We start from the raw sequence: 20,876 nt of genomic DNA on the forward strand, positions 1-20,876 counted from the left end.
CGGCTGACCCCACTCATCCTGCCAGGCTCCCATCCCTGCCCCTGGGGACCTCCAGCCGGGTCTGGGTCCCCTTCCTTGCTGACCCCATGGAAGCGTCTAGGACTCAAGCCACCTCGTTGTCTCCCTCCATTCACCTCCCAGATGAGCCTCCAGTCTGTTATTCCCCAGGAGACCCCAGGGCCAGGCACCAGGAGGACCCCAGATGTTTGTGGAATGCATGACCCTGTATGATCTTGGCCAAGAGCCTTTGCTCCCCTAGGCCTATCTCCTCAGTCAAAAGGGTCATGTGCATCCCGTCCAGTGTCCGACAAGCAGGCATTTACGCTGGGCAAGGCTCGTCCTGGCCACAGCAAGGACAGGGAGAGAAGCTTGGAGAGGCCCCTGCTTGTCAAGCACAGACCTGGGTTCAAGCTGTGCCCCAAAGGGGCCTGGGCCAGTGTGGACATGGCTGCAGCGCACACCTGCCCCATGGCACCCGTGGCCAGGACCGTGTGTTGACATCGGTGGTCCCCAGCGTTTGCAGCACCAGGCACGGCCAGGTGCTGGCCTCCCCACCCTCCCGGGGGCGATCCTCGAGCGGACAGACGGGAGCTGCCCACGGACCTCCTCCCCGGCCTCCCCGCGCCACCGCCGAGGGACCAGAGGCAGTGGGGCCATGGCGGTGTGTACTTAAATGATTAGATTTCATGTCTCTCGGGACTCCTCTCTCTTGTCAAGTTTGTTTAAAACTGATGGAAGCAATTAGCAATCCACAGAGAGCCGCGGGCAGCAGGAGCATGGCTATCCTGCGTCACGGCCCAGGACACAGAGGAGCTCCCAGGCAGGTCGCCTTCGGGGGATCCCGGGAAGGGGGGGCCTTTCCCCATGGGTGGGGCTGGGGCCACCATCCAGGAGGGCCGGGGCACTGCGGGGTTGGTGACCAGGCGCAGGTACTGACCCGGGTGGGTTTCTCCAAACAAGGCACAAAGTGTCCTTTGGAGAACCGAGATGCGCACGGAGCCGGACATGGGAGTCTCCCAGGGGGCCAATGGGGGCACACTCGGCTGAGCGTCTGACTCCTGGTTTCAGCTCAGGTCATGATCTCAGGGTGCTGGGATCGAGCCCCCCCTCGGGCCCCCCCGCACAGAATCTGCTTGGGATTGTCTTCTTCTCCCTCTGCCTCTCCCACTCGTGTTTCCCTCCCTCTCTCTCTCTTTCTCTCTCAAATAAATAAAATCTTAAAAAGAAAAACAAGGAGGGTCCCCCTGCCAGCTTGGCGTGGTTCCGGGAAGCCTGCCGCACCCTGCCTCCGGCTCTTGACAGCTTCAGGAAGGTGCAGAGTGTCTCCGGGAATCAGTTTCCTCACGCGCAGAATGGGGACGCCGCTGGCCAGCTGTACCCAGCAGAGCGCCGGCGCCCGTTCCCCGAGAGCCCGGGGCGGAAGCAGGATGGACGCACGACCTGACTTTAATCAGAGCTGGAGCTTCTCTGCGTGTGCCGGTTTGCTCTGAAACACTGAGGGAAACGTTTCTTCCAGAACCTCATGGGACTTCAATTTTTTTCTGAAAACTAAGGGAGAAATGAGATCAAAAACAAATACATCGAGGGAGCTATTGACACAACTTGTTAACGTTGGGAGGCTCACCCTCGTGGCCTGGGGTGCTGACGCAGCAGCAGCGTGGGGGGCTCTTTCCCACGGGGACCCCTTACATTCAGCTGGACCAGATGCGTCTTCTCGGCCCCAGAGACGCGGCGGGAGGCCAGGACAGCAGCCCTGTCCTCGCACACTTGGCAGTCCAAGTGGGCACAGGCAAGACACAGAAAGAGAGAATTCCAGACAGAACGCAGTGTGGCCCTCGAGGACCAGGGAGCAGGGCTGCTGCAGCCCTGGGGTCCGGCTGCTTCCCAGTGAGCAGGGCTGAACGGGCTAGAAACCCAGAGTCCTGACCACACCTGCCGTCACGCAGACCATGGTTCCAAAGCTTGGGCGCCCCGAGTCCTGTCCCAAGCCAGTCTAGAAACCCACGCAGGGTGGCGGCCACGCTCCGACCTGGGGCTGGCCTGGTCTACACAGGAGCTGGAAGGCATGTGGTGCCCAGCGGCGGCACCGTGGCCCTAAGGGTGGACAGGACAAGTCGGTACTCTGGGCCACGTGGAGCTGGCTTTCCAGAACTCTGAGATCGGCAGGCAGAAGCCCCATGCGGTGCCCGGGCCTGCGTGGTGGGGTGGCAGGGGTCCAGGCGGCAGGGCCCAGTGCCTGTCTGCACTTGTTCCCACGCGAGCACCGTGTTATCAGTTGGCCCCTCCGAGGGAGCGAGCCAGGTGACCAGCGGCTACGGCCATGCTCTTCCACATGCCCAAAAGGGCCCCCAGGGGAAGAGGCAGCCTCCCCGCTGACCCACAGCCCTGCTCTGGCGAGACCAGCCGGTCCCTGACAGACGGGCTGGAAAGACGTCGACCTTTAAAGCCCACGAAGATCTTGTGCACACACGTGTGGGGAAGCACCGGTTTCATCCCGCGGGCCTGACTGCTGGGGCCGCACGTCCCGGCGCATTCGATGGCGCCATCTTCGCGTCCTTGAGGGTCTCCCCCACCTCCAGGGACGTGCATCGTCTAAAGGGTCCCGGCAGACAGGGCTCCAGATTTCCCACTGGGGCCACATCTTTGCTTTCCTAGACGTCACCCAAACCCTGTGACTTCGGTTTAAATACAGCGGTGTCGACGTCTAAGTCCTCCCGCCACTGCCCGAGGCCGTTCGCGCTCCTAGAAATTCACACATAGACAACAAGGAGCTTGTTCATGTATGTGGGGCTCATCTCCCAACATTCATGGACCCGTCATGTTTATCTCTGTCGTGACAGTTGGGCGTCGGGAATGACTGATCCGCTCAGTTCGTTGCTGATTTTAATTTGCTGTCGGGGCACGTGGTGGTGGGAGAATGGTGTGGGATTTTCTAGTCACTTGAAAGGAAACGCAGTTATTCCCTCATAGGGGGTGCTTTCCTGGAGCCACGACCCGCCCAAGCCCCAGGTGCCCTCAGCGTCCGAGGGCCAGGACTGTGAGCCCAGCAGTCCACGCTCCTGTCCTCTCGGACTGGACGGGGCAGAGGCGCCTGGCGTCCTCACGCTTGGAAACATTTTTACAGCAAGCCCAGGCGTGGGAGGCGCTGGCAGGGGGAGACGTGTGCGTGAAGTAGGTGAGATCCAGGCCCATGCGCCTCATTTATTATTTCAAGACGACAACGAAAGGTGAACACAGGGAGAAACACTTTATCGGATGTAACATCAACGTGCTTTTTTTAGTTTCTGGAATAAATAGGAATTAAATCATGGAAGCTGTGACAGTGACATTGCTTTAAAAACCAATCCTCCCACTGCACGTGCCGAGAGACCTGCCCTTCTACAAACACCAGGTAACTTCCTCCACCGTTTCTCTCAGGGAATGTGACACCGGCTGCCGGAGCCCCCCCTTTTAGCACAGCATTGACGACAGCTGCACGCACACTTGGGTAGGAAACTCACTAATGTGGTCCCGGTCAACGCGCGGCTTCCGAAGGGTCCTTCCTGGCATCTTGGTTCGACAGAGTCCTCAGCAGGGCCCATTGATGCGGTGCCTAATTCCTGCGTGGGAAGCAAAACTGTGCGCCGGGGTATCGGGAAACCCGCGGCCCCCACTGCCCCACGTCCAGGTCCTAAAGCCCCCAACTGCCCCCAGGTCCTGCCCCACCTGCCCCGACCCAGTCTGCGGGGGTCAGGTTGGGTCGCTGGGTGATAAGAAGCACCAAGAACACAGCAGATTGGAGCCTCAGTGAGAACACTGCCCTCTCGGCTCCTTCTTGGGGTGGAAACACACATCTGTGGCGGGCAAGCGAGCGAGTGAGCGAGCTGGCAGCTCGGGGTTTGCCGGGGCTGGGGGGCGGCTGGGGGGGCCGTTCTCAGGCAGGCAGACCCGCCGGGCCACTCACAGACTCAGGGGTAAGGGCAGAGAGGTGGGTGTGCGGGGACGGAGCGCAGCTGGCTGCCAGCTAGAATGGAGAAGGACGCACCCTATGCGGTTTTATGTCCTGCGACGGCCGACAGCTAATTCCCCAAGCAGGAGAGATGAAACCCAATACCTGAAGGTCAAAAAATCAGTTACTCATTATTTTCCCCGCGTTGCTCCTTGGGAGACCAAGAACCTGTGGCTTAACGGCAAGCACGCGAGCACCCGTGTCCCCTCCGCTCGCCGGCCCAGTCCTGACCCTGTCTCCCTTCCCACTTGCAGTCACGTTCATCCGCTGTTTGGGGACCAGAGGGACACAGTACGAGACCAACAGCACGGACTTCCAAGTCGAGGCAGATGGGACGGTCTTTGCCACCCGGGAGCTGTGGATCCCCTCTGAGCAGGTGGCGTTCACTGTGACCGCGTGGGACAGCCAGACGGCTGAGCGATGGGACGCCGTGGTGCGCCTGCTGGTGGCCCAGCCCTCGTCTGCCCGCTCCGCGCACAAGGTAAGATGGGACTTCACACGGAGCTTGGGGCGCATCCTCCCTCCCTCCACAGAGGCTCCCCGAGAGTGGGACATCTCAGCGGGCTGTGCCAGCCCCAGGGGACCCTTTGACCTGCCCCCTTCCTGAGGGACGTCTGCCTCAAGGGGCCCCACGCCCGTGGGAATGCACGGCGCTCACCCTCCGGACGGTCTTACTTGTTCCCTCCCGTTCCTCACTGGGCGCCTGAAATTCTGGGTCTCTCCCGCCTGCAGCTTGGGCCTCAGGCCTGGGGCTGGCAGGTGAGCAGGGGAGCACCAGCCGGGGTGGCCCTTACGACAGGTCCCAGCTGCTCAGCGCCTGGGGATCAGCCCAAGTGTTGAAACCCTTTCGGGTACCGGGGGGCCCTGGGGGCCACCAGCATTACCGTGACGCATGTGCCGTGCGTCAGCAACCGAGAACATGCCTCTTGAAGCCACTCCTCCGCGGCATCCCTGGCATCCCCTCGGAAAGGAGCCCTGGGAAGCAAAGGGTTAAAGCAAATCGATCAGATTCCTTTCTGTGGATTTACCCAGAGCCTCACATAATTAATGTGCTCTGGGAGCTGCCGGGGGCTGGGGGGGCCGGGGCGGGGGCAGACTGCAAGTTTCCCAAGCCTGCTGGTCAGGGAACCCTCGTCATGGAACATCTTGTAAGGCAGGTGTGCCAAGGATCCCACCTTGGGAAAACAGTGGCCGTGTTTTGTTTCATCTTGTTTGTAAACAAAGTAGAGGCGGTTTATGGTAGGTAAGAGAAAGCCGTGACTCTGGTGGGTGGCTTTGCCCGCTGGTGATGAGCTGATCCGCCGGGGAAGGACGTCAAGTGCCCTCATGGTGTGTTGACCTGGGCCGCGCCTCGAAACGAAGTTCCAGGCCTCCCCGTGTGGGTGCTGAAGACCTTAAGACAGACGGTCGCGGGCTCCATTCTCCCGGAGGGGTGATGACCAGCCCCGTGCCCGTGAGAAGGCAGCTGTCCAGGCGGGCGGGGGGCGGCCCCAGGACGCGGCCCTTGGTGGGGTCCTCCAGGCACAGGGCCAGGGGCCGATGGCCAGTGCCGGCTATGTCAACGCTCATCTCCCTGACTGTGATGCGGAAGCCAGGGGCCTGTGAGCAGAGGACAGAGGTCCTGAAAGTCCGCGGAGGCCTCATATAAGAGGCACTAGTTGAAGCATCACCACACCTTTCATTAGGCTGTTAATGATGCAGTTTCTGACTCAGTTTCTCCCCTGACGCTCTGAAGATGACTGCAGTTAGACGGTCCTCAGTGAAGGGCCCTCTAGCCCACACCAGGCTGGCCCATCCACACCCAAGGGTCGAAAGGGGAGACAGCGAGTCCATGTCCCAGGCTCAGGCCATCCCGTGAGTCCAGCAGCCTGGTGCTGTGCAGCCACACCCCTGTGTGTATGAGAGGTGGGCAGCGTCTCTACAGCCCACCCAACCAGCCCTGCTCTATCTAAGGTCACCTGATGGGCCCTTGTTTCTTCTTACTTTCAAACCCAAATTTCCTTGTCCTAACGTTTTCGAATGGTACCTGGGCCCCTCCTAAAAGGCATCCACTCCTCTGACCCTCAAGTGGCTCCTGTCACTGCCCCCACTTTACAGATGGGGACGCTGAGCCATGTGACCGCAGCCCCTTTGCTGCAAGGGAGAATTGGTGTTCTAGAAAGGAGTGAGACTGGCTTTCTAGGTGTGGCTGAGCCCAGCTTCGTAAAGGAGCCTGGTTGCACTTTGTAGCCAAGTATCCTCCAATCTACAGGTTGATGCTCTGGGACAAGTCACATGACTACTTGGATTTACTGATCTGGAAAATGGGATAACAAGAGTTGTCACAAGTATTGTATGAGATGATGTGTCCTACACATTGCAGACTCGCAAGAGCCCTGCCACAAGGACACAGTTCTTCCTGCTGTCATCCACATGGTCCCAACCCTCAGAGTCCTGTGCCCATCACAGCCACTGAACCCTCCCCAGGGTGGTTCCTGGGGGCAGGGAGGAAGGTGTGTGTGAGACGCTGAGTCACTTAGTCGACATGTCCTTATAGAGACCAATGCCAAGGTTCGAATAACGTCACTGTCTATAAATAGATCAAGGTGATGCCATATTGCTGATATCCCTAACCACCTATCAGAATCAAATGTAAATCTGCTCTGGTGGAAGGTATCTTACTGGGCCTTGAGTTATACCCATCTTCTCTTATACACAATGTCTAGCACTCAGCTGAAACTGACTGGGCACTCGGTGGGGAAGGGACAAGACCCGCAGTGACTCCAGGTGACAAAGTTATCAGACATAGATATTATAAGATCTCTGCTTACTGTGTTTAAGCACATCTAAAACAAGATTTTGAGAAAGAATTAGAAGAATAAAAAAGAATTGGACAATTTAGGATGAAAAATATAACAAACAAAAGAAAAATCTCACTGGATAGATACATCTACAGATTAGACACAGTTGAAGAAAGTATTAGCAAAGCAGAAATTGTCAGAGGAAACATTCAGGCTAAATCACAAGGAGTTAAAGAGAAGGAAAACACAGAAGGAAGAGTAAAGGCACTGGAGAAGTTGCAAGAAGCCCCAGCACATGCGTGTTTGGAATGTGAGGCGGAGGGGGAAGAAAATGGAGCAGAAGTAACATTTGAAAAGATAATGGCAGCAGACATCCAGGCTTCTCTCCAACACACCCCACGAACTCTACGCAAGCTAGTAGGAAGAAAATAGCGCTCGGGCATTGTCTTTGTCCATTCAGGCTGCTGGAAGGACACACCGTAGACTGGGCAGCTTGTGGACAACAGACACGTGTTCCTCACGGTTCTGGAGGCTGGAGCTCTGTGATCAGAATGGCAGCATGGTCAGGTCCCCAGGTGGGTCTCCTGCCGACTGCTGTCTTGGCTGTCTTGTATCCTCCCCTGACAGCAAGGGGACAGAAGAAAGTCACCGATGGAACCAGTCCCATTTCAGGAGCTCCACCCACATGACCTCCTCTGATCCTAATCACCCCCAAGGCCACACCTCCTAATACCATCACCCTGAGGATCAGCTTGGAGCATAGGAATTCGGGAACACACACATTCAATCCATGACAGGCGTTTTATGGTAAAATGTCTGAAAACCGAAGTCCCTGAAAGCAAACAGAAGCCAGCTCCAGGGAAGGCACAATGGTGACATGGGAGCTGGCTTCTCGTGGGGACCATGGGTGCCAGAAGGCGGCGGGTGGTGACAGACACAGGATTCTGTTACCCAGTAGGAGTCCCCTTCAGGAAGCACCCCGAGAGATTCTGCCACAGGTTGTGTTCATCAGGCAGAAACAGGGTGCTTGGTGATAAAAGTCCAGAAGGAAAAGCCATGAAAAGATTAAGTAGATGCAGAAAGCCGTGAGCACGGCAGGTGACACACTTCATGGGCAGGAAAGCAGGCATGGAGTCAGAGGACCCAGGCTGCTCACATCATCCTGGAAAATGATGGAAATCAAATTAATACACAACTTGGATAAGACAAAGACCCCTGTTCCAAGGTCTTGGAGAATCACTACAAGGTCACAGTGGTGGACACATCACTTAAAGATGAACGTAGAGTCCTGGCCAAGGGAGGCAGCCCTGCAGGTCAGAAGTAAATCTGAACTTGAGGAGGCACCTAAAGCCTCTGTAGTGTCTGACCTTGCACACAAGGGATAAAAACCTGTCATAATAACAGATCTTCATCTTCCCATGGGATTCCCACAGGACTTTAACATGATTGCACAGGACGCGTTCTGCTCTCGCTGGGTCGCTTAATAATGTTGGGTCCGTTATCAAAGGAACGAACGAGACTGAGACAAAGTTACACAAAGCCTTATTCTATGCCAAGCATTAGAAGTCAGACTGACCGGCCAGGGCCGCCTCCGAAGAGAGCGACGCCCCTTGGTCTTATAGGCTAGTTTTATAGGGCACAATCGCAGGCATCTACATATGTGGCTTTGGCTGATTGGATGTCTCCTACCTGTGTGTTTTAGCAATGGTTACCTGGAACCAATACTAGTAACTGTTGAGGCATTTATTAAACAAAAAATGGCCTTGTTTTAGGTATGTGTTTTAGTAATAGTTACCTGGAACTGATATAAACAAAATGGCCTGGTTTTAGGTGTGTGTTTTAGTAACAGTTACCTGGAACTGATATCAATAACTGTTGAGGCATTTATTAAACAACAAAATGTCTACCTAGGCAACATGGAGTCACTATGGCTAAGTAGACCCAGGCAGGCCCTAGGGGTTTAACATGTTTTAACGTGGAATCGACCCCAACAATAACATCCAGATCCAGGCAAAGGAGAGCCAAACCCTCCGGCCTCCTGGGTGCACTTGCTGCGCAAAGGTTTTCACCTCTTCAAGTCTGCAAATTTAGGCAATATTTTTTTAAAAGTGCCTTAAATAATAATAATTTGTTCTTTTCCTCTGTTAACAATGTGAATTTTCAAGCAAGTAGTCTTTTTTTTAAGATTCTATTGATTTATTTGAGATAGAGTAAGCAAGAGAGAGAGCATGAATGGGGAGGGTAAAGGGTGAGGGCGAAGCAGACTCCCCATTAAGTAGGGAGCCCAAAAAAGTAGACCTTCCTAAAAAAAAAAAAAAAGTCATAAGATTGTTTAAGTTCTCACATAATAGATGGGAAAGCAGAGTACTAAAACTTAGCAATCCAAAAAAATGGAAGGAAAGGACAGAGGAGCTCCATGTTTCTGCTTGAGAAAGCTGTTGGATTTGCAAGTATAGATCTATTACAATAAATGGAAAAGATGAGCTTGTGTAATTAAAAGGAAAGAAGTTGACAGATCAAAGACAAACCCCAACTCTATAGAGGTCACAGAAGACAGATCTAAAAAGGGCAAGGATGGAGAAAAAGTGAAAGTAGGAACAGGCAGGGGAGATACCACACAACTCTCACCAGAAGGGAGCTGGGCGCTCGGACCCTCAGTTGCTGCACGAGTCCTGAACTGTGTGCTTCAGGTACTAAGGCAAAGTTGGTGGAACTGAAGGGAGAAAGAAACAAATATTCGATTGTAAAACTTGGCGTGCTCCTCTGAGTACATGAAAGCAGACAGAGTATCAACAGGAAAGGAAGACTAGACCCACAGATTTAGTAAGTCTGGGCCTCCCGTGTGAAACCCAGACCCCACCAAGGGGGCGTCCGCGTCATTTTCAAGGATGCTCAGGGCCTGCGTGAAGCGGGCCCGACCGGAGACTGAACCTCCAACCACAGGCTTAGAATCCGAGCGACGAAGCTGGGAATCGGTCACAGGGAAGGTGACCAAAAAGTCCCCATAGATTTGGATCCTGAGTGAAGAGCCTTCCGACGGGCCATCAGGTAGGAAGGAGCCACGTGCAGGGTCCAGAGTAACCTGGACTGAGCACTGACACCAGCAGGAGGAGCCGAGGTCTGGGCCAGCCGGACTGAGCAGCCTTCCAGATGCCTAAGAACAGAAGGGAGGTGGAAACCGGCCGCCTGCACATTCATCCAAGAAATTAGGGAAAGAAATGAAGTGCAAAAAGGAGAAAGAAGGAAACAGGAAAACCAAGAGGAGAGGGTAATGGAATCAAAATGGTAGAATTCACAGAACAGAGCTGACTCTGTAAACTCCCGAGCGGATCGGACCGAGAAGGGAAACCACCAGTAATCCTCACCCACCGTGCAAACGGCGTCGTGACCCATCTCACACGTGGCTCCGTGGGTCACGTACCACTTACGCCGACGTACGGGGGAACATCCCTGAAAAGATAACATTTCAGGAATGTCATCAACTTGCTGAATCTAACGGGAGAAGAAAATCAGAACTAGTTGTTATTACGGACAAATTTAAATTCAAACCCGTGTCCCAAGGCCACGCCCACATGCGGGGGGCCGAAGGTGTGTGCACACTCGGCCAGAGACCCCGAACATGTGCCTTGTCAAAACCAGCGAGAACCCTGAAGGGGCAGGAGGACAGCGGGTGGCTGCGCGCCAGGCCACTCGTAAATAGATGAAAACAACACGTGAGCAAAACAGGAAGGAGCTCAAGTGCACCCGTGTTTGCAAGGGACAAGGCACGGCTGCCGTGGTCTGTTCCCAGAGCCAAAGATAGCTTCAGCGCTGGAAAATGGGTACGTGTAATTCAGCACAGAATAAAGGATGGATATCCCACGACCATCTGAACATCCGTTGTTAAAATGGAAGGTAACTTCCATTCAGGAAGAAATACCCAGCAAGCTAGGAAGAGAAGGGGCCGTCCCTAACCTCATCCAGGGCACACAGCCAGCAGCCCGGGGAATAGGAGGCCTCCGTGACGTCCAAAATAGCACGAGGACGTCCTCGCGTCCCATGCTCGAGCCTTGAGCCCACGAGGTCAGGCAAGCAGAGGAGAGCGGAAGAAACGGAACCGGCATTAGTGTCTCTTGCAGGATTATGGATGTAGAAAATCTGAAATGACCCGCAGAGAAGCTGGGCTGACTGAGTGAGGTTCGTTAGGGAGAGGGCTGGGTGTGAAAGCAGTTACGCCTCCGCACACCAGGAGTAAGTAGTCACCAAATGACATCTGAGTCGGGTGCCGATGACAGCAGCGTTGAAGGCGATCACATAACCAGGAATGAACCTAACGAAACCTTCACGGGACCCTTTCCTGTCGCTGAGAACAACCAAAGACCTTGAAGACCCAAGCGCGCCTGCTCGTAACTCAGAGTTTTGGAGCCAGTGACATCTGATCCCCCAGAGGCCCCGTAGACTCGACAACACAAAACCAACAAAAATTACGGCGTGTCTTGTGTGCTTGCTTGTTGATAGAAGGGCGGACGGAGGACTTCAAATTTTTTTCAAGATTTATTTATTTGAGAAAGAGAGATTCAGCAGGGGGATGGGGCAGAGGGAAAGGGAGAATCTTGTGCAGACTTGGCACTGAGCAGGGACCCCATGCGGGACTCGATCCCAGGACCCTGAGATCCTGACCTGGGCTGAAGGCAGAGGCTTCCCCAGCTGAGCCACCCAGCAGGCGCTGCTAGATGACTTTAAACTTTTAAATGAAAACGCAGAGGACCGGGAATAGCCCAGAACAGCACGAAAATGCAGTTGTATCTGGGACGTGGTAAGGTGTATGTGCAAACCAAAGCCGTTTCTTGACCTCTCAGCACTGCTGGAGTTCAGTCTGGATCATTCTCCGTGGTGGGGCACGCTGTCCTGCACCCCATAGGAGGTGCCACAGGATCCCCAGCCCCCACGCCCACCACCCTCACTGCCACCAAAGCTCTCTCCAGTCTTTGCAAAATGCTCCCGGGGACAAAACCGTCCCCATTTGAGATCCACTGAACCACGGTGATTAAAATGGGGTGATTTGGGAGCCTGGGTAGCTCAGTCATTAAGCCTCTGCCTTCAGCTCAGGTCATGATCCCAGGATCCTGGGATCGAGTCCCACATCTGGCTTCCCGCTCAGCCAGGAGTCTGCTTCTCCCTCTCCCTCTGCCTCTCCCCTGCTTGCGCTCTCTCTCTCTGTGTCAAATATAAAATAAAATATTTTTTTAATGGGATGCTTTAGGAGCAAAGTTATCAGACAAATGGAGCAGAATGGCAAGCTCAAAAAAAATACTTAACGTTCTTTTAAAAATCACCTTTACAGAGGTATGATTTTATACAGCGGAATTCACCCGCTTCACATAAACATGTCGCGGACATTTGATTTGTGTAAGACCGGCACTGTGGAGCCAGAGGCAGTGCGGTAGAGCCCGCAGCCAGATCTGACCTGCCACCTGCCTTTTGATGGCCTGCGAGCTAAGAACAGTCTCTGTACTTTGAAGGGGTCGTGTAAATATCGATAGTAACATCCCCGCTTTCACTTCAGGCCTGCGACGCCTAAACTCCTTAACTATCTGACCCCTTAACAAAAACTTGGCAGAGCCCTACCCAGGACAATGGAGGAACGACTGTCTTTGCAGTCCATGATGCGGGACCGATGGGGTGTCCTTAAAGAAAACAGGTGAAATGACCCCAGCCCACCCCAGCCCCCACCTAAACTAGGTTTAGTTTAGTTCTAGGTGGAACTTTTTTTAATGCGTGCCGAGGGCTTCCTGGCTGAGTTTGGGGAGGGTGGGGAGTTCAGACGGGGACACAGCGAGCAGGGGTGCTGCTGGCAGAAGGTCCTAGACACACAAAGCCCCTTCTCCAAGGGAGCAGAGTCCTGGAAAGTCCCAGGAAGCTCTTTGCCAAAAGGAGCTTTGAAGCAAATCCCCAAGGACCAGCGCGGGGACCCCCTAATTTCCCGGTTCCGTGAATCCCGTTTCTCTCGCACCCGGGTTCCTCCAAGTGCAGCCTCCCTGCCCGGGCTTTCAGCGACCGGTGGAGCTGGACAAAACTGACAGCTCCCCAGTGAGATGAACCATAAAAATCTGGCAAGTTTTCCCCTTTCCGTTTCCTCTCTTAGCAACGATTCAAAGGCGGCCTTTCTGTGGTAATACCAGCCGTGCTGAAATCTGGAATAACTTTTTTTGTGCAGTCTTGCAGGAAAGCTGATAGCAATTCAATTAGAAAATGCAAATGAGGTCACATATTTCCCACCGGAGTGCTGGATCGCCCCCGGGGACTCGGAGCGACGTCCGGCCTCGCAGCAAACACTGCAGATGAAGCCGTGCGCTCACACGGGGAAGGGCAGTGGGGCCTGTGGGTGTAGAGACTGTTGTTCCGGGGACGAATCCCGGCTGGTAATGCGCGCGTCAGCATGTATGAGAGACACCCTGTGCCCGGTGGCCGCCGTCCCAGGCTCCCCGCGCGGTTTGGGCTCCGCGATTGGACGGGCTGAGGGCGTCCCCCGGAGAAGCCCATGTTGGGCCCTGACCTGCCGTCACTCGGAGCAGGACTGAGCTTGTCACAAGGGCTCGGTGGACCTATTCGTTAAGGTGCGGTCCCTCGAGCAGGCATGCGCGTGGACGCGGACGATTCCGGGCACAGACACGCATGGACACAGCACCGCAAGGGGGAAGGCAGAGAGCAGGGGAGGCGGACATGGCCGGCGAGCCACCGGAGTCGAGGAGAGGGGCCTGGGGCGGACTCTCCCCCATGGCCCTCGGCGGGAACTGACCCTGCCCACACCTTGACCTCAGACTTCTGGCCTCCAGGACAGGGATAAGAAATGTCTGCTGGTGACGCAACCCAGGCTGTGGGGCTTTGGCTCATTGGCCCCACGACATGCTCTGACCAGGCCTGTAGCCTCGCCTGCCTGCTGAGGGAGTCAGATGGAACCCGTGTCGCCCCCCCCCCAACCCAGGGCTTCAGATGCCCTCAGGTCCCGGTCATACAGTTGCTCAGGTCCCCAGCACAGTGAGGACAAGTCTGGCCAAGGCCCCTAGCTTCAGGGCTGCAGTCCCTCAGCCTCCCTCCCCATATTCCAGTCCCCCTCCCTCTCGCAGCCTGTCCCCCGTCCCCATGTCCGTCCCCCCCCTCCCTGTCACCGCCTGGGCCCCGTCCCCACGGTCTGTGCCTCCTTCTTCTCACAGCCTGGCCCCCATCCCCAGTCTGTCCCCCCTCCCTGTCACGGCCTGACCCCCTCCCCACAGTCTGTCCCCCCTTCCTCTCACAGCCTGACCCCCGTCCCCACGGTCCGTGCCCCCTCCCTCTCATGGCCTGGCCACCGTCCCCACGATCTGTCCGCCTCCATCCTGAGAGTGGGCAGGAGTGGTCACTGCTATCACCAAGGACTCCCAGACTGGTCACCAGACAGTGGACTGGAGAGGGCCTGCTGAGGACAAGCTGCTGCCATCCACCTGTCCCCCTGAAAGCTGAGGCCTGCGGGGGAGGCCAGCCGACGCAGGGAAGGCCCCGCGTGAGCACAGAGGCTGGTGTGCCAGCCCGAACCCTGACGCACAGCGGTTTGCACTGAAGGCGGCCACAGGGGCCCTTCCACATGAGGTGTCGCCTTGGCCACAGTGCCCAGAAGGTCGTTAGGTGCTGCCAGAGGGATGGAGACTTCAGAAAGCAGCAAGACATTCTTTTATCCTTTTCCAGGACACAGATGGCCGAAGTGCCACTGAGCAGCAGCCCTGCAAAACAATGATGGGCACACAGCGGGTGGCCCAGCACCTCAGAGACCCCCACAAACGGCTGGGCGTGATCCCTTTCCAGAGGCTGAGGTCATGTCCCCCGCCTCCCCCCAGTCAGTGCCTCCCTCCTGGAGCTCAAGAGATGAGCCAAACTCAAACCCACGGCGGCTTTTAACCCTTGGTTGGCATGAAGGGCATGAGGGATTGTTCCGGTCGGTCGAAGGTCATCTTGGCTTCTTTGTCCGTCCCTCGTCTTGGAGAACAGCCCTGGGCCGGGCCGGACATGTCCCCCCGACTCAGCCTCTCAAGGCCGGGGTGAGCAGGAGGGTCCCCGTGCGAAGGTCAAACTCAGACACTGTTTCAGGCTGCAGAGCTGTAAGTGCTCAGGGGCCTGGGTCAGCCCTTCCTTCGGCAGGGCGGGGGTGAAGGGTCGCCTGCAGAGCCCCAGGGAGAAGCCGCCTGACCCTGCCCAGCCTGTCCCGGGGGATGCGCCCCTGGCCTGTGGATGGCGCGGAGCTGAAGGAGAACCCTGGGGGGCTTGCTGGTGATTGACACGGAAGTCGTGTGCGAGAGAGCATCACCGCCAGGCAAGGAAGGTTCTGGGCCTGTTAGCAGGGAGATGGGCTGCATGGGTCCTGTTTGGTCTCCAGGAGCATGATCACAAGTGTGGACACGACAGGCAGGGCACCCTCTGAGAAACCTGGGGTCCCATGAGTCCGACAGGCCCCAAATCACTCTCCTGGTTCCCCGGGGAAGTGACCACTGAGGGCTGCTGCCTCCCCACCGGACACCTGGCTCTGTTTCATGATGCGGGGGCACCACTGGGAATTAGGGAGGGGTCCTGAGCAGAGGTCAGAGGCTGCTGCCATGTCCAGGGGTCAGGAAGGTGACCTCTGGACCAAAGACTAAAATCGGAGAAGGAGCCCGAGTTCCAGACAGAGGCCTCATCCGGCTGCGGCTTCTCCTGGAGCAAAATCCTGTCTTAGCCCATCTGAGTCTGGGCTGGGGGTGCAGGGTGGCCAGCCCTGGGGGACGCTTCTCCCGGGGTCCAGTGAGCTGAGACAGCACAGGCATGCGTGCACGTGAGCTGTGAGCCCGGCAGATGGGTGTGAGCCACGGTGTGCATTGCTCACCCGCCCCCAGGGCCTTTAGCTCGTGGCGGGGCTGGCGGGTGTGTGTGCACGCACGAGCCAGCATGTGGGGGCCTCGTGGAGACCGCCGCCTTCGGGAAGTGGGAGGCACAGGGCATCCCGGCTGCCCTCCTGTGGGTGTTTGAGTGAGAATCAAACTGGTTTCCAGACCAACACAGGTTTGTGGTTCTGTGCAAGGCCCTGGCTCCCACAGTATTTGGTTAGGTATGAAATCCTTCTTATTCCTGAAGATGTTTGTGGAAACCACAGTGAGGTGGTCGCAGCCATGTCCTGCCTTGAGAAGAATGCCCAGCAAGCTCAGGGACGCTGGCATGGCCCAGAGCTCGTCCTGGGGGCCCCACGTGCTCCGTGGACAGCAGGAGTGGACCGTGAGGCCACCTTCCAGAAGGAAACATGATTGAAGTCAGGTTGAGTTAAAATTCTCAGGCAGACCCTGATCATGTCCTCTTCGAAGCTTCCATCAACGCCGACGAAACTGACCATTTTTCTCACTAATCGACACCAAATGTGAAAGATTCTTTTAGTTCCACTGCTAACAACTCCGGAAAAAAGTAACACAGTTTGGCTTAATTCGCTAATTTAATTTAATTTTTTTTAACTGCAATTGTATTATTTTTTCTGTAAGATGAAGAGAAATTTCATTTAAAAATGTTTCCAACCAAACACAATTTTCTTGGTTCTCTCCAGCAAGCTCTCCACCCGGGTGGACAGAGAAGCCTAGATTCACTGTGTGGTCACAACCCGGGGGTGGGGGTTGCGGGGGGAGTCTGGCTTCAAGTGGGTGGGGGTCGGGGACGCCCTACAGATGCACAGGAGGCCACACCCCTGAGAATGGTCTCTTTCCAGATGTCAGCAGGTGCTGAGGCTGTGGTCTGGGGACAGATGTTCAGCGAGCTAGGGAGGCCGGGACAGCCGAGCTGCCTGGCTGGCCACATGGACGCACGCAGACACCTGTCTGGATGTAGTGGGGTCCCCCATCCTGCCCTTCTGTGCATGAGAGCTGGCCCGCGAGTGTGCTGTCTGCACACACAGCTGCCCTGCGGGGCGCACCCCGTCCCTTCTGTGCCCGGGTGCTGTGCCATCCTGCGTCCTCTCATTAGAGGAGGACAAGGCTAAGGAGGACAAGCGGGGAGCTCTGGGGCCCTCATCAAGAGAACTGTGGTTTTGATACCAGTGGGAACAGCGTGACCCCTTCCCAACTATAGGAGCCCGACTGCTAAAAGTTCCTGAGCAGCCACAACAGAACTCCTTCCCCAGGGCTGCTCACAGCTTCTGGACTCCAGTCTGCCCGCTTGGCCCCAGGTGGGAGGGGGTGTTGGGACCACGGTCTGTGTCACTGTGACCAGCCACAGGGCAGAGAGGGGCAAGTGAGTTCAGGCCCCAGCCCCACAGCTGCAGCCACACGACCTGGGCCAGCCACTGCACCTGCCAGGGTCTCCCCCTGCCCAGGTGTGAGCGAGGACCAGCAACGCCCGCCCCCCCCCCGCCCCACCAAGCACCCTAGGCTTGAGGGAACGACTAGGACTTTCCTCCTGAATACATACACGAGGGAGTAACGATGCCGTTCCATTCAGGAAACCTTCCTTTGTACGATTTCCATGGGAATTTGCAAAACCTCCCCTTCCTAGAAGAGATCGGAAGTCAGAAATACTGTAGTGGGGGCGCGGGGGTGCAGGCAGACGCACCTGCGTCCGCTCAGCAGCATTGTGGACGCAGGAAAATCCACTCAGCACCTCCCAGATCCAAACTCATGCAAATGTTTGTTTAGAACGGCTCGTGTGTTCTATTTGCTGAAGAACGGAGATGTTTCTCCGTTGTTTTATTTCGTGTTAGTTAAATACCATTTTACTCTATCCGTCCTCAGCTGCCATGGAAACCGGCCAGAAGGCTGCAGATAACAGCCTGGTTAAATACATGCTTGCAGGCAAACAAAATGTACTATTTTTCAAATGCGTATTGAAAGGGAAGTAGCAGGTTGAGGAATGAACTGTCGGGACAGACTTTTTAGGGCCACTTTTGTTTTTAGGGATCAGATTATGCTCCACGGAAACCAGTGGCAGGTTTGACATTGGGGGAGGGGCACGTTGTTTCCTTTCCGGGAGCACCTGTAGCCCAAAGAAATAAGGACACAGTGAGAACAGGAAGGGACAGAGGAGGGACACAGGTGACACTCATGTTCAGGGAATAAGCCCTCACCACCCCTGTCCAATCACAGGCGTAGGATGGCACGTCACCTCCTGGAGGACCCCTGACCACAGACCCCGGTACAATCCGTGATCTCAGAACACCGGGCCTCCCTTCATGTGCTTTTATGCCTCAGATTGGCCACTTACCTACCCAGACGTTAAGGCCGTGCAAGGATGGGCAGGTGAGATGGTGCCAGTGGGTCTGCGGTCACACTGTGCGTAGAAGTCACAGGGGCTGCTAGAGCCCGCACTGGACCCCGGCCGAGGCAGGCTACCTAAAGGAAAGAGGGACCGTCTGCCTTCCCAGCGTCTGCTCAGTGTCGTGAGAGGGAAGGGTTGCTTTCTCTGTGCAAGTGGGAAAAAAGAAGCTTGTGTCCTTACCAGGGCCCCCAGAGCCCTCCACCCTCAGGGTACGGGTCTCCCTGTCCCCGGAGGCTGGGGTGCCTGACCCTCGGCCCCGCAGTGACCACACAGAGAACGGCCCAGCGGGGGGGTGGGAGAGCGGGTACAACCAGGGAGTTAGAACCCATCCCTTCCTTGTCGTCTACCCCCCGCACCCCTGGAGCCCCTCGGTTAAGAAGCCTCGCACATGAGCAGAACGGCGCCCACGTGGCATGGCCCACAGGAAACTAACTTGAAATTTTGTCCATAAATTCTTTTATCGAATCAGATGGGTTTGTGCCCATGCCATTTCCCCGAACGTGGAAGGAATTTGCGGTGGTGACGAAGTGTCCAGCGGGTCAGCCCAGGACCTGGGGACGGCATGGGGCGGCCTGTGTGGGCAGCAGGCTGTCTGTCATCTGTGACCCCATCTTCGGGGTCTTAGAAATGTGCTCTTGGGATCTGGCATGGGGGGATTTTGAAGCCGTTTCCACATCAGTTCTGCCTCTGAGGGGAGTGACCGGAGCTTCCTCTCAGAGGAAACGGCTGAGGCTCCGTCCACTCACCGCACTTGGCAGAAGCTGTCCCACGTCTAACGACCGGGTCACGCGGGAACGCGGTCCCGGCCCCCGCCCCTCTGCTCCCACTGTGGCCTGGCGGGTCACAACCCTCTTCGCTTGGCCTTGTCCATGCGCGCCCGCTCTCTAGTGTCCCTGTGCCCCTGCGAGGCATTTTTATCACATCTACCACACTGCGGAGCTGGGGGTGGACCCCCCGCGCCCCCAGGAGCAGGTGCACCACGAAGACTGCTGGGCCCCACCCTGCAGAGCCCAATAGGTTGGGTCAGGAAAGGGTGCAGCGGGACCTGACATCTGCATCCCTATCACAAGGAAATAGGGACATACCCACCCCAAGCCCACCTCCAACCAAGATGGTGGGGCGGCACCCAGGGAAGACACCAGAGCTCCCACACCGAAGACAGACCCTGATTATTTATGTCCCTTGTTCGCCTTCCCCTTGATGTCTGTGCACCAGCCCAGTTACTCAACAGCCAGTGCCCACACTTGGCTCTTAATAATTCTGTATCCCTAATAGGCAAACGGTTAGATAATAGAAAATGGGATGAGTTATAACTTTTGCATGTAGATGGGAGGAGGTGTGTATGATAATAGCCTTCCCCTGACACTATTTTTCTTTCTTTCTTTTTTTCTTTTTTTTTTTTTTTTTTTTTGCTTTAAAAATAAAAGAAAGAAAGAGAAGGCACTAATTTAAATCCTGCCTCGGGTCAGTTTTGCATTATTCATCTTCCGCTGGTGAACGGATGATGGAGGGGAATGACCCAGCTTCTCGCTCGCCGCGCGGAGTCCCCAAAGACCTCGCCTGGGAGTCGAGCTCCATTACACTCATAATCAGACACAGAGAACCGCCCTCCGGTACAGGGAGAGCAAGACCGGGCGGCCCAGAGCCGCCGGGAGCATAGGAAATAATGTGCCGAGTGAGGGGCCGGCGGGGCGACACCAGCCTTCGGACTGTGCAGCTGGAGGCTGTTGGGGTGCAGGGTGGACGGGCGGGGCCGGGCGGTCCTGATGGCTGTGCTCGGCATAGAGCTCGCACATGGACGGATCAGGGGCCTCGATCTCGGTGAGACGGAAGGCTGTCGTCATCGAGGTTTTGTCCTGTTCTCGGGTCCCTTACATCCCACCCCTTTCCCTAAAAGAACAGCCGTGTGCTGAGTGCGAGGCCTTCCCCACATTATCCCAGAGATCCTGCCAGGGCCAGGCAAGATGTCTCGGAGGACCTTAAGGCCACCCATCCTGCATCCCTCAGGCTCCCAGGTGCCATAGGTGGTCCGCAGAGAGCCCAGCTGGACAGCATGAGCATGCACGGGATGCCACTCTGCCATGGCCAAGTCAGCATCCGGGCTCCCACCAGCGGCAGGGTCACCCTTCCCCCGGTGCGGCGAATCAGGTGCTCGGGGCCGGTGCCTCAACCCACTGCCCCACACCCCAGCTGTCCAGGCACAAGAGCCCCAAGGCACAGAGCTCACCCAGGCCCGGGAGTGGGCCTCCACGTGAGAGTCTGACCTCCGTACCCTCCGCACCCCAGAGAGGCCAGGCTCCACACCCTTCATCCGCCCCTTTGGGGAGATGACCCGTCAGTGCGCTGGGCAGGGCGGGCTGTCTGGGACACCCTGCCACCCAGAGTGTGTCCAAGGAGGGACCGGCTCACGTGCAGCCCGAGCCAGGGCACGGCTGCGATGTGCAGAGGGGAGGGAGGGAGTGCGGTGGGAGGCAGGTGGGGAAGGGAGGTGGGGCTGCACCCGTGGGGCCTGGGAGATAAGAAGCCTGAGGGAGTGAGGGAACTGGCGGGCCCCCTCCCACCCCACCACACCCTTCCCTCCTACAGCCTGAGGTTGTGCCCTTCCCTTCTTGGGGGGCCCCCATGTCCGGGGGATGCCAAGTTTGAGTGCCAGGGTAAACTCTCATTCCTGCCCGTGGCCGGAGAGGACGCTAAACCCTGCCGCAAGCTTCCAGAAAGGGGCCGTGTCTCCTCCCTGGGCTGAGTCAGGACACCCACCTGTGCTCTCTCCTGCCTTCACTGGGCTGTCCCACACTTCCCCCACCCCCGGCTCAGTCCCTCCCCCACTAGCCAGG

General features: G+C 56.6%; 1 protein-coding gene across 1 annotated transcript in view; it reads left to right on the plus strand.

Annotated features, from left to right (window-relative positions):
• Window positions 1–20,876, plus strand: part of CDH4 (cadherin 4) — a 511,528-nt gene that overhangs the window by 368,443 nt on the left and 122,209 nt on the right. Inside the window, exon 3 of the mRNA XM_047746454.1 lies at window positions 4,243–4,469. Within this exon, the coding sequence (XP_047602410.1) occupies window positions 4,243–4,469 (227 nt within the window). The remainder of the gene's footprint in view (window positions 1–4,242; window positions 4,470–20,876) is intronic.

The sequence above is a fragment of the Lutra lutra genome, chromosome 9, assembly GCF_902655055.1.
Source record: "Lutra lutra chromosome 9, mLutLut1.2, whole genome shotgun sequence".
Classification (NCBI taxonomy): Eukaryota; Metazoa; Chordata; class Mammalia; order Carnivora; family Mustelidae; genus Lutra; species Lutra lutra.